This window comes from Myripristis murdjan, chromosome 16 (assembly GCF_902150065.1).
Source record: "Myripristis murdjan chromosome 16, fMyrMur1.1, whole genome shotgun sequence".
NCBI lineage: Eukaryota > Metazoa > Chordata > Actinopteri > Holocentriformes > Holocentridae > Myripristis > Myripristis murdjan.
This window is the reverse complement of record NC_043995.1, coordinates 27,128,219-27,141,950: the sequence shown is the minus strand read 5'-3', so window position 1 is coordinate 27,141,950 and position 13,732 is coordinate 27,128,219. Positions and strand designations below refer to the sequence as shown.

The window sequence follows — 13,732 nt, the reverse complement described above, 5'->3', positions numbered from 1 at the left end:
TTTTTTTCTTATGTGTTTTTACTCTTCTTAGGGCATGAACACTTTTGTGAGTCTTCTCTTTAAGGATGCAGGACTGGTATTACCATGTCATTATACTGGTATTAATATGTTTTCAGCAACAAGAACTGACAGTCTCTGCATAAACCTCGATGGAGGGGAGCAGCAGAGAGCACTTTAACAGCTGATACCGCCATTGAAACCATTGCATTTAGGAGAAAATGCCTTTAAACAGCTGTCCACTGTAGTGACTGCTATACGCCAAAGGGTTAATTCATTAACCCTCTATAATATTGAAAATCACGATATTTTGACCCAATCAGCAGAGCTTGTGTTGATTCAGGCAACATGACTGGTCTCTCTGGCCAGGGTTGATGTGGCGAGGGGCGCGACTGTAAAGTTTTGAGTGAGTGAACAGCTGCATAGTCCCGTAAATAGCAATATCCTTGCGTTGCCACTGGAAGTAGATGCCCTTTAAGCCCCAAATGTCAGAAGACAGTAGCAGATATTCAACTCTGCCGCTGTGGGCAACCAAAGAGCTCTGCCAGTGGCTTGTAAACATCAGATAGACACACACATGACCTCCACCCCCCCAACACCTCCCCTCCATCACAATCACACATACAAGCAAACATCAGAAAACAGGAGAAGCCAGAGGAAACCAGCAAAAACATCACTTTAATTGCTTTAAGTGCATTGTAAAGTACAAGAGTCTATCTGAGCATCGCTGGTGCCCAGAGTGATCAATAACTTCCAGGACATATGGACACACATGGCAGTGGGACAACAGGATCCCACAGTGCCAGACAGTCTATCAGACAGCGCATCGCTCATATCACTTTAATAGACAGGAGAACCAGAGGAGTGTTGAGACACAACGCTCAAGAGACATTTGAATCCTGCCAAAGCAGCGGCAATAAGAGCCTCGAAAAGCACTTTTGCTAATACATCCTTACAGCAGGGTGTGTCGGAGATGAAGCTAATGGCCAGCCACTTTAATGTGCCTTTAACTAATACACCGATAAATATCACTTTACACTCCTCCTGACATTGAACCCCCTCGCCGCGGTGACTTTCCACGATGAAAAATGCATCAGGGAAAACACAGTGATGTCATCATTAGTGTCTGATGACATAAGCGGCCCAGTTCAGACGGCTTGAGACCCACTCAAAACAAGCAAAAACACAGCCATAACATTGTGTTTAAACTCTATTTTACCTCACACAAGACACTAATTACTTGCTCATTCATTTTCATTTCCCTGATCTCTTTGGTTCCGCCTGCGAGTTCAGAGCTTATCAGCAAAGACGCGCTTCATATCGACTGAGCAGGGCTGTATTGTGCAGCAGACACTGTTGTTTATGCTGTACTATTTTCCCAATGCAACCTATGGTGTAATTAGCCATTGTAAGCATCTGTTAGCCTCTATTAGCCTCATTCAAATTACCTTGACTTGACTTGATGAAAGGTCAGCACTCACAGCCGGCGCCTCTTGCATTCAAAAAAGATCCTTCTGTATTGGATGTCTCTCCCTCTGAGATGGAGTGTGTGTGTGTGTGTGTGTGTGTGGATCAAACCAGTTATTCTACCCACTTGCTTCTGCAAGGTAAATCCTCTGACTCTTAATCTTTCCCACGAAATCGACTCCAACACACACACACACACTCACGCACACACACACACACACACACAACAAAGTTACCTCTCACTCGGCAAGTCCAGACTGGTAGCAATCCCTGAGCTTCCTGAAAATGTTCACAAGAAAGCAGCAAATGCCATTTTTCCCAGTTTCTTGCATCTGTTTTGGCCTCTTGAACGTTCCTCGACCACCAGTGTGTTCGCCGTCTGTTGACCTAGTTTTATGTATTTATGGCTTTGCCCTTTTTTGTTCTCTGGATCCTGTGGCTCTGTATGACAGAAACACACCTGAAGCGGAAGCTAAGTCCAGCCCCTGTGAGCCTGCATCACCTGGGCACACCCATTATACACACACACACACACACACACACACACACACACAAACAGACAGGACAGGTAGATATCGCCTAACACTCATTTGCAGTGTCTCACTTTTACACAGCCACGCACAACGTAAACACACACACATACACACGCACACACACACACAAACTGGCTCACTGTTCACACATATAAAGACCTTCCTCAGTACAGACACTCACTCACTCACTCACACACACACTCACTCACACACACTGACAGAGAGACAAAGCCCCGCAGCTATTTCCAGAACAATAACCCCTCTCTTTCAATCTCTCCTCTCCTCTGTCCCGCTCTCTTTCCCCCCCATGACCTTCCCATGCAGATAAACCAGTTTCTGTTTTATTCCACACAAAAAAAACGCAGCAAAGCAAAGCAGCAATTAGCGAACATCTGATATCAGCTGGCCTGGCCGGACAGCCCTCCCCATTCACTCTGATAAGCCCGGACTATGCCTTAACAGAAATGCGGCGATAAATGTCGAGTCAACTAATAAACCAGGAAGTAAGCTGTGTTTGTTTAAAGAGATGACGGCATTGGCAGAGTGAAGCCATGTTTGCCAGCGTTAGGAAACTTCACAGGTGTGTGTGGAGGGCAGTTCGCTTATTAGCATCTCAGCTAATACAAAGTCCAGGCTGTGAGAAAGCCTTATTAACCTCGGCTTTAAGGACAGCGCTGAAAAGAGAGATGCAAGAATATTTTATTGCTTTATTACTTATTTTAAATCTCGGTCAAGTTAGACTAGGCTACCTAGGCAGAAAATAATAATTCAAATTAATAGGCTCATAGTCAAGTTAAAAATGTAAAATGTGTATTGCAGGAATTTTGTCGAAAGAAAATTTGGTGTGTTCCTCATAAGCTATTGGGCCTTTTTTTTTTTTTTTTTTTTTTTTTTTTTTTAAAAAACTCTGATAAGTCACTCAGTCGAAGGTTTTGGAAATACATGTATATTTTGTATTTATTTATTTACGTCTATAGCTGCAAATATCAGAAAAGATATGCAGAAACTCTGTTTGGAATCACTATAATTATGGATTACATATAAAACTCACTCACTCAGGTAAGTACTTTACTTGAGGAGAAGTAAAAATAAAAAATGTTCAGCAAAGTGATCATGAATGTAATTTCCATAAGAGAGAGGCCCACCCATCCCCCGTCCCCTTTAATTTATAACAGCAACACAGCAAAAACAAGCAAACAAACAAAATTATTTTTACTGTAAGATTTCTATTAATTGCATTTCTGTATATATAAAATCACCGATGATTATTAAACTAAGTGTGGAGATACCATGTCATTTAGAGGTTTTTTTTTTTTTTTTTTTTTTAATGAGTAATTATTGCTCTGACAGCTCAGTGGTTGATTGTTAACACCACCTCAGGTAGGTTAAAGTTGGAGACAGTGGGACGTCACAGGTCTGCTAATCGGCCGTCCCCAGCTTAGAAAACCCAGCTCCGCATACAAAAACCTTTATTTGCCCTGTCAGGAAATTTGCAAGTCTGACATCACCTATAATTAGGCCCTGCTCAACCAGATAAAGTTAGCATGTTAATGTGGCTGTGTTTACCTGCGCTGTCTTTGCTTACGGCTAACACTCTGCAAACGAATGCCGGGACACAATGTGGCAATATGATAGACAGATACAATGATACAATGTTGCAAATAATTCCTAAATATCAAAGAGAGAAGGAAAAAAAAAAAAGATCCTCCAGCCAATAAACTGCTGTGAAACTCCAGGTTGTAGTGGAGGGAGGTTTCAACAGGCTGCACTGTGGACCTTTCAGAAGCAGATTAAGAATCTCTCTCTTTTCAATTCCGCTTTGCTCGTGCTGAAAAATCCACGGCGAACATGGAAAACATGTGAAGGGAATTATTTGTATATTATGTCATCGCTGCGACACACACAGAGCGGGTATTGTGCGGCTTGTGCTCTGCGTTCAGGCAATTAGCAGTGTGACTACAGCAGTGAGGAGCCAGTGATTTTCAAAGAGATACACAGCAAATTGTGAAAGCGGCTCTAAGTATAACTTGTTTACATTTTAGATGCTGTTACTTCCCCCTCGGCCGCAGTCCTGCCTCTTACTTATAAGAGGGCGGAGGTGATAATAGATGCTTGGCTTTCACCTCTCTTACTTGGCCATCCTGTGGGTCTTTCTTACAAAGGGGGAAACCAGCCCTTTAGTCTATTTTCTTACTCCAGATATAGGCTGATATATTGGGAGACTTGTGATTAAAGTATTCAGTGGAGCATTTAATGAAGTTGCCTCCCGAAACTAGACTGAATCTGGGTCAGAGGAACCAGCATTAACTATGGGGAAACTTTTCAAAATGATCCTTTATTTGCATCTCAGTTGCCTCAAAGGCAAGAGGATAAGGATTGTGATTACAGGGCCCTGTACCACAGTGGGTGGTTGAGGTTTCTTCCATGGGAAAAATAAATGGGATAAATAAATGCGACAGAGTCCGCAGCTTTCATTCGTGGTTCTCTCATGATTTTCCCCCATGATTCTCCTGTGATTTAGCCAAAACCCGTATGCTGTTTCCCACTTGTTCCATTGTTTGCTGATTTAACACTTTATTTATATTCTTTGCAAGAGGGGACCCTCTCTCATGACTCCAATGTTCTCCTTTTCTTCAAGCCCCCCTCCTCACCCCTCCTCTCGCATACAGGAAGTCCATAATGACTGGAGACAAACACAGGAAGCAGGACGTGCTGTCGTGTTGCGACGCTATTTTTCTTCCCCTCTCCTTCCATCACAAGTGGAGGCTGTGTCAACCTCTGCCGACCAACTACGTCAGCTGTGGACAGCACCGGAGAACAAGGCAGGAAGCAGTCTCTCCATCTTCACCCCCTAGTCTTTGCACACTTTTAAACTCCACTTCCGTCACTTGTCTGCCGCAAACAACAACCATTCTCAGCCTTTTTCCTTAAATAAGTCCACGCAGTTGTGTTTCCACTGTGTGGCGAGGCTTTGAACAAACACTCGTACCACCAGCGCCCTATATGGCGGTCATAAATATATCTTCTGAAGCTTTATTTAAAGATTACCACTGTTTTTGTTTGAGTGGTCCACAACCTCGACCTCTTCCTTCCTATCGCTCTCTCTGCTCCTCTTCTCACGCTTTCATCTATATATCCCATGGTGCCCGTTATCTCCTCTCTTTCAAGTGAGACTCTGTGGCATTCAGGTCAGAGTTGTTCTATTCACTGTAACAGAAAAATCCATCCTCGGTTACTCTGAAACCTGCCTTTGCACAGAGTATTCAGAGCAGGTTATTGGTGGATCTGACCCGTCTTTGATTTCTGTGTAAAGATGTTAAGCCGAGGAAAAGGGGGATGAAAATAACCTGGATCTGACCCACCTCAAGACTGAACAGAAAAGCAGGAGAAAAGCCAGAGCTGCCTTGGTATTTAGTCAGGGTAAAGTAAAGCCAGAGAAATGCCTGTGCAAATGCCACGATTACCATCTCCCACCACAACAAGTCTTTCATCACCTCTGCGTAAAGTGCACAAGGAAGTTGAACTGTCAGTCGCCTACTTGAGGTAAGGTAGAACCACTAAGAATTAAAGCAAAAAAAAAAAAAAAAGCTTAGAAAAACTTTACCTGGGAAATCTACCTTTGGAAAAACTACATATAATATCAAAAAACATCCTGAATATACTGGACATACAAATTTCCTACTTATAAACAATATCACACATATCATCCATGACATAAGGTTTGCTGCTGCATGAGATATAGTGGCTCTCACAGAGTTAGTTGGAGATTTCTTATTATTTCCCAAAATTCCTTTTGACAACCCCCTGAAGACAGCCTTGAACTTGCTACATTCTGTAGGTGAAACAAGTGAAATGTGTTGACAGAGACGTCATCTAAATGTCGTAAACATGGTAAGCATGACTCCCTCTAAAGGCGGCATAAGTCCTTACCACAGCGCCCTGGGTTCGAATCCGGCCCGGGCCCTTTGCTGCATATCATTACTTCCCTCTCCCCTGTCTCTCCTGCTTCTCTCTACTATCACTATCAGATAAACCCGAAATGCCAAATGTAATGCGTTGCCAAATCCCGTTTATTAACAGTGCTTTTCAAACTACTGTTGCAACTCAAATCAGATTTAGAAGCTTGCCCGTTCCCAGATCCCACCCATCTGCACTGTTATCCCCGTCTCCTTGCCTGCACAGAGCAGTTGATCATAATAATCAGACATAATGGCAAAGATACTACCACGGTTAAAAGAATAAAGATAAGTAAATAGAGAAAACAAACATGGCACGCCCTGTTGGCTCACCTTGTGGAGCGCGTGCCTCATAACACGGCCTCAGCCCTTACCAAGCCCTTTGCTGCATGTCATCCTGTCTCTCTGTCCCCTGCCTTTCCTGTCTCTCTCTACAATCGCTATCCAATAAAACAGAAATACAAAAAAAATCTAAATAAAAAGATAAATGGATAAAATAAAAATAAGTGAAAACACAGGGCACGGTAGAAATCAGACTCTACACAACAAGTGTATCGCCTAGCCTGGCTGACATCGATTGCATGTGACAGCAAAGAGCTGTCACTACTAGTTTGGAAAGGCTCCATTCATTTGGCTGTGTTCACTCAGAGTGTTGGTTTAGATTTGTTCTCATATTTGCATTTGCAATACCCCTCATCTGTCAGTCAGGTGAATGCACATTACCCCTCGGCTTGGTACATTAGCTACCATTGTGATCATTACTTGTTTATTTCATATTGGTGATATCCAGCCAGCATTGAATGCCACTCCTCACTGTCACTTTAATAAACCAACAAGATCTGAAGAGCCATAACAGACTCCCACATGAGTCTGATAGGCTATATATCACCAGGCTATGTATCACCTGCATTAAAGAATTAACTCTAAAATATGGCCCCTTGCTCCTTTGCACTCAACAAATTCTCCCCAAAAGCCATAAATCATGTTTTGGGGGAGATGCTTGGATTAAACATTATTCAGTTAAAGAATTCACATCAAAACAAGTTAACACTGATCTGCTGCAAACGTTGCTGCTCCTCCTACTTTGGCTGATTGTGCAACTGGAGGCAGCCTGCTTCACTCACTGCAGACCCTGACACACACACACACACACACACACACACCCAAGCTGCCCTCATTAATGAATGAGTGAGCGTTCCCATACTGGATTCCAGTTGACAGATTGTCTTTGGGGAAAGCCTGTGATATTGTATACTGTTTGTGCAGCAGCACTGAGAGCAGGTGTACAATGCATCGATCGGTCAACCGCCACATACATTATTTACCAAGAGGTCCAGCATCCACCATGTGACCTGAACAAAAAGGAAGTCAGCTCTGCTGAAGAGCGAGTCAGTGCAACTTCTTTTTATAGCCCTGGGGAGTTTCTTGAGGCTATGTGCGAAGTAAGACCAATGACCCGTGAGCAAGTCATGTGTTGCTGTGTCAAACTACAGCAAGGGCCAAGAGAGTTGGTCAGGGGTTCATGTGCAACTGCCCTGCTCAGTGAAAAGGTTTTGTCACTACTGTGTTTTTAGCGACATCTGAAATATGTGGAAAAGAAAAGGTTTTACTGCACGTGGTAAAGCCAAACACATTTGCCCTATTCTGTTCAGGAAAATAATCCTCAAAACTATGTGTAAAATTCACACAGCGACCATCTGAAAAGTCTGACAAGACTCAGCCCACCTTCCCATCAACTTGTTGAACATTAACAGAGGGGACAGATAGTGGGGAAAAACGACCATGCCATGAATCCATCAACTGTTTCCCTTTAAGTTAAACTGGAGTTCATACCGCAGACTTTTTCCAGGTATTTAGCCACATCAGTGACAAACTGCATACAAGGTGAAAATCTAATTCTGGTATAGTATTTTCCCTAAGACAGAAGACTGCAAAACTGCCTTAAAATAAGTGACATCATGTCAGAAATTCCTGCACTGAAACAAGTGAAATTACCTCATACATTTTTGTAGTGCAACTACAATGTTATTACACTGTTGCGTGTTCACATGTACTAACATTTCTTTGAAAATGAATGTCCCCTGCACACACAAACGCACACACACACACACACGCACACAGACTTCTATGGCATATCTCTCTCCGTGAATCACGACTTCACTCCCTCAGGCTTTTCCTAAAACTAGCCGACCGTATCTGCTGTTTACTCAACAAACTGGTACTTGGATGCCAACTGTATGGTTTTCACAGAGAAACCCTCTAAAGACGGTTACCTGTGTTAGCCCGACGAACAATAACAAGCGAAGGGTTCTCCTGATACCCACTCAGGTCTATCAAATCTCTCCTACAGCACAGATCGTGTGTACACAAGCAGAAGTAATAAAACGAGTGGTACGGTGCCACAAAATAGGTGCTACTAAGAGGTCAGCAAAGAAAAACTGAGAGAAATACACCTGCATCTTGTTCCCTGCTGTGCACATGTTGCAGCTACAAATGATGGATGTGTTTTCGGCGAGGCAAGAGAAAACACTCTCACCTGCGAACTGTCCAGGTCATTGCAGCCACTCCCTCTTCTTGATTGGTTGCTGGGCGTTCCATTATCAGGTGGTAAGGGTCGGTAGCCGATGAGAGGCACATCGCTCGACTCCACCCCTGGCAAATCGAAAGCACCTGTTCGCATACTACGGGGGAGCATGGTGGCAGCTGTCAGAGTGTAAGACAGGACACACTAATGGTTAAAAAGAAGGAATTTATGTGTTTACATGTTCAGTGGTACAATGTTTTTCCCCACATGAAAATAAGATGCAGCAATTATTGACCCTTCTTTTACAATTGATTTCCTTGTAAATCACTCCGGATAAGAGCATTGGCCCAATTCCTAAAATGTAAATGTAAATGTAGGTAGATAAAAAGGACAACCTGTGCTGTAATTACAGGCCCAAATCAGCAGGACCACAGGCACTGTACTGCAGCTTTTATGATGCCATTATGGACTAATTAATGTAACACAGAGGATCTCAAGTCATGACCTGCATAATTGCAGCTTTAATTTTAATATTTGAGTCACCCTTTTTATCTGCCACAACCACAGATTATTTTGGACAGTATATAAGGTAGCACCTTGGATTTCCAAAGGAAGAGTGGAAATGTAAAAGTGTAAAAACACTTTAGCCACCTTTACATGAAAATCCAAGACATTCTGAACAACAGCAGTAATAGTAAATGCACTGTGGACCCAGAGGTCATTTGGTAGTTAATTTGTTTAACATATTTCATTGTGCCCTAACCCAGGTCAGGATTTGAATACCAACCCCTCCTTCCATTTCCCCTTTCCTTCTTTGGTATTTGGATTGCCATGAAGATAGACATCAAGTAAACACTGTTTCAGGAAGAGAAGTGTTACAGGGAGAAAGATAGAGAGGAGGATGTAGATACATAACCACTATGCTATACAGAGTATCAAGAGTCACATTTGATGATGCATGGCTGCATAATAATAATGAAACTGCCACTTCAGCACTATGTTTTTGCAGGTCCTGCACAACATACCACATAAGTGAATGTTGTATGCACTGCAGTTTTCTCAGATTCAGTATAATAATAAATACAGAGCAGACTGCTGAATGGCTTCCAGGTGGCCTGGTGGTTCCAGTAACACCACAGTCCACAGATTCAACCCCTTAACAACTAATGTCCAAATCCATGTCAAAATGCTCATGAGCCCTGGAGCCCTGCTTGCCCACAGATTGTAGGTTGCTCTGGATAAGACCAGGAGCTAAAAAAGCTTGAGTGCAATTTAAAAATAACAATAATAATAATGCTAGCACTGCCAACTTTCCACTGTGCTTTTGTCTTAGACACCTCTGCAGCTCCCTGGCTCTTTTATGTCTGATGCAACACTTATTTACTGATCTCCCTCTCTCTTACAGGAGCATTTAGCATCCCCAGACCTAAAAACAGCATTGCAATTTTGTCCATATATTCTGTCCTTGAGGTGACCGGTCGTCATGCTCAACATTTCCATGCATAATAAACCAAAATGTACAGGCCAACTGGAAAAAGCTGTGCATGAGGCATGTTGAGAGGTGCAGTTTGTGCACTGACCAACTGTTACTCACAGCTCTGACTGAATACGAGCTATTCACTGGCTTTGACCAAAGCAAACAGCCCACATATGACTGAGGTGTACACACAGCTGTAACTAGGTTACAGTTAAGTCACACCCCACAATGCTCTTTTTCAGTTCAACAAATTCAGCCATAGGGTGGTGCTATGTTGACTCTTAATGCACATTCTGTCATAATATAATAAGAATAAACCCTCAATGTATGTAGGCTGCAAAAGTTTCAGTGTAATGCCCCCACTTCATTTTAAAACACAGGAAAGAGAGAGGAATGCTACTTGATGGTTGCTACTGTAAGAGAGCCAATGCTATGAGGGCCCTCACAATTACACAGAAAGGGAAAGAAAAGAAAAGAAAAAGACAGACAGCTAAATGATCACAGCCTGATTCTGAGAGGACCAGAGATGCAGGGAGCTCAGATTCAGCGCAACTTACTGATAGCCGAGTGTCATTCGCTGGATGCTGGGCTTCCAACCGCGGTCAGCTGGATTCAGACAGCATTGGATGGCTGCTGGATCGGTAACCGGCTCAGCTGAGGAGAGTCGCACCCATCTGTAGCCTACCGCCGCCGACGACGAGGGAGTCTCTGTCCTCCGGCTCCCCCCACCACCAACCCCAAACCACCACCACCCACCCCGCTATCTGTGTCCCCACACTGCCCGCCTGCCCAGCCTTTATCAGCTGATAGCGCACTTTGGTGAGGCAGCAAACTCCCTCCTCTCTCTCTCTCTCTCTCTCTCTCTCTCTCTCTCTCTCTCTCTCTCTCTCTCTCTCTCTCTCTCTCTCTCTCTCTCACCGACGACGCAGTTCCTGTATGTTGTGCACAGAGCGCTTTGGCAACAGCCTCCTCTCTCTGGGTGGTAAACCTTCTGTGCAGGCCGGTGTGACTTCAGGAAGGCACAGAGCCTGGATTTACTCCAACACGGACTACAGCAGACGCACGTACGACCAGCCTGCGCACGCACACGTAACCCACACACGCGCGTTACTAGTCTCTCTCATGGCTTTATACATCGGGCTCCAGTGCCTTAAACCCATCACCACTACCTGCCTAACTCTCATAATCACTTAATCTAAATCTAAACTGAATCCAGGTAAAGCTCTTACCCAGCCTAAACCCAATTCTAATTAGGCCTAATTCTAAGGTCCTAACCCTAAACCCTAATCCTGAACTAACCTTTACTTTAACCTGAACCTGTTCAGATCTAATCGGGCTGGGTGATGCAGACAAACAGCGATCAGTAATGTGTATAAGACAAATAACAGAACAGCCTAAACAGTCTAATTAGTTCTGAAAATTGTTTTGCTCTACTGTAATACAGCCTTTAAAACAAGGCCTTACAAAAACAGGAAAAGACACCATTATGGCATATCACAATATTACAATATTCAAATTTGAATTTACATATCACCCAGCCCTAAAACCCAAGTCCTATCCATATAAACTGGCCTTTTGAAGAAGTGAGGACCAAGCAGATCAGTGTTACTTAGTAAAAAAAAAAAAAAATGTCCTGGGATGAAATACGTATAGGGATGGAATTCAAATTTGGCTAACAGGGTCAGGAAAACAAGCATACACACACACACACACACACACACACACACACACACGCACACAGTTCGAGGTGCGTCATCACAGGGTCCTGTGTGGCCTATCTGGTGTGCATCCATGTTGTTCTAGTGAGCTGAATAAAGTGTTTGAAGTACCACAAGTGTTTATGCAACTCTCTGTTTCAGCTCGTGTCAAACACAGTGCTGTTTTGAGAGGCAGCCAACCAGGAACTCATGACCGCATGTCTCTGGATTTCAGTCTCAAGACAGCTCTGGACAGTGGAGCTGCCCTGCAGGGACAGGACAAGTGGACACCCCATTTCAACCCGCTGACCTCAAATTGTGTCATCCTTCATTCCCATATTTGATTACTTAGTTCACATGCATCTCATTTAGAGAGCAACTAGGGGCTTTCTAACTGCCTTGCTCAAGAGCTGTTTGGCACTAAACACTTTACTGTAATGCTGACTGTTGCAGGGATGGGTGGGACGGTCTCTTTAACCAGAAGTCCAACTAAGCCACTGTGATTACTGCAGCTGTCATATCACTTTGATGGCCGAGCCCTAGTGCATTAAAAGCACAGGAATTTTTATTGGTGACACTGATATAGCGGCATAATTGACAACTTGCAGACTCCCACAGCACTGATGCACGGGAGGACATCACTTGCAGAGTAGCAGTACAGTGCATGAGACACAATGCAGAGACACTACATCAGATTTTACATCATAATTTAATCTAATGATAGGCCTGCGCATTTCATCTCATCACATCTCATCTCATTTTATCCCATCTCATCTCATCTCATCGCAATCATATCATAGTAGCTTTCAAGAGAGACACACTTCCCTTGCTGCCAAAGTTCAGCCTAAATGGGTTTTACAACAGCAGCGGCAGCAGCATGCAAAATGCCAACCAGACTGAAATAATGATCGCACAGGAGGTGTGGTGTATGCCCGCCATCTAGCGGCACCACTTGGAAATTGACACTTCATCAGCTTTTATGATGCCAGGGGCCATTTTGAACCTCCCAACAGTGTTACCAACACGCTTGACTGGTGTGAGTACTGCCTAAGATATAAATAAACAAGCAATGACTCAACCGAGAAAATTAAGAAAACAAACCTTTCAGCCGGGCTCTGTCCATGTGTCCAGTCACAACAGTGTAGCTCCTGTCAAACAACCCAACTGTGAAGCTCAGGCCTGTGTGGATGTAACAATTGAAATGCTAATTAGGCTAATGGCGCATTATTACTTGCTTACTTTTTACATTTGATTGATTTATTTCACAGGCGATTCATGCCACTTTATAAATATCACTTCCTCACAAAGCGCAGCATGGTGTTTGTGTGATGTTTAATGTTACCATGAGCGCGATCAAACTAATTTTCTCCTACTCTAATTAATAAAATTAGATTAATTAATTTATAAGTAACTACAACGTGACCCACTGATCATTATGAAGTTATTGCTCCAGGGCTGTCTGAAAGTATTCAGTATATGTTTGGGGGAAATAGCTCTGAATGTATTAACTGCATGTTGACGGAACTGTAATTCACAGTCACTGATGTTAACACATGCCTGCTTGTTTTACACGGACAATATTTTCGTGATAGCTGCCATCAGATATTCTCGACCGCAGGGGCATGTGCGAAGAGGTGACCCTGTGAATGTCACATCTGTCCTGCACATGTGGAAAATGTTGGCCTACTTTGCCGCACGACTTAAGTGTTTTCAGCAAACGGCAGCTGCAACATGTCTAATAACGTTATAGTCTATCGGAATGTGCACAAAAGAAGAGCAATATGGACGTGTATTCGCACCTTGAGAGAAATCATATTTTATGGTGTGGTAAGCGACTCAATGGTGACCTTATCGCACTTCATGGTATATTTTATTTATATCAGGAGTGCTGTTGTGCTCATATAATTTAATATCTAAAGTTTTGCGGTGATGTTTTATATAGGATCCTGATAAAAGTGTACACCCCCCCACCCCGCACCCCTCATTCAAATCAGCATAGGTCAGGAAGAATGTTAAGTGATATTGATAAACGCAGAGTAAAGTGGTTGGCGCTGCCTGCCTGGGCATCTCAGTTTTACAAC

At 43.3% G+C, this 13,732-nt stretch overlaps 1 protein-coding gene across 2 annotated transcripts in view; it reads right to left on the bottom strand.

The window, feature by feature from the left end:
- The window catches only part of rgl2 (ral guanine nucleotide dissociation stimulator-like 2), a 32,503-nt gene extending 21,720 nt beyond the window's left edge, over positions 1–10,783 (bottom strand). Inside the window, exons 1-2 of one of the 2 annotated variants that reach the window (XM_030072434.1) lie at positions 10,512–10,783; positions 8,490–8,656 (exon numbers count right to left, since the gene is read on the bottom strand). In XM_030072434.1, the coding sequence (XP_029928294.1) occupies positions 8,490–8,648 (159 nt within the window). In that variant the 5' untranslated portion in view covers positions 8,649–8,656; positions 10,512–10,783. Of the gene's footprint in view, positions 1–1,700; positions 1,976–8,489; positions 8,657–10,511 lie in introns of those variants that run through there. The other variant, XM_030072435.1, reaches the window with a different exon arrangement.
- Between the last annotated feature and the right edge of the window lie 2,949 nt (positions 10,784–13,732).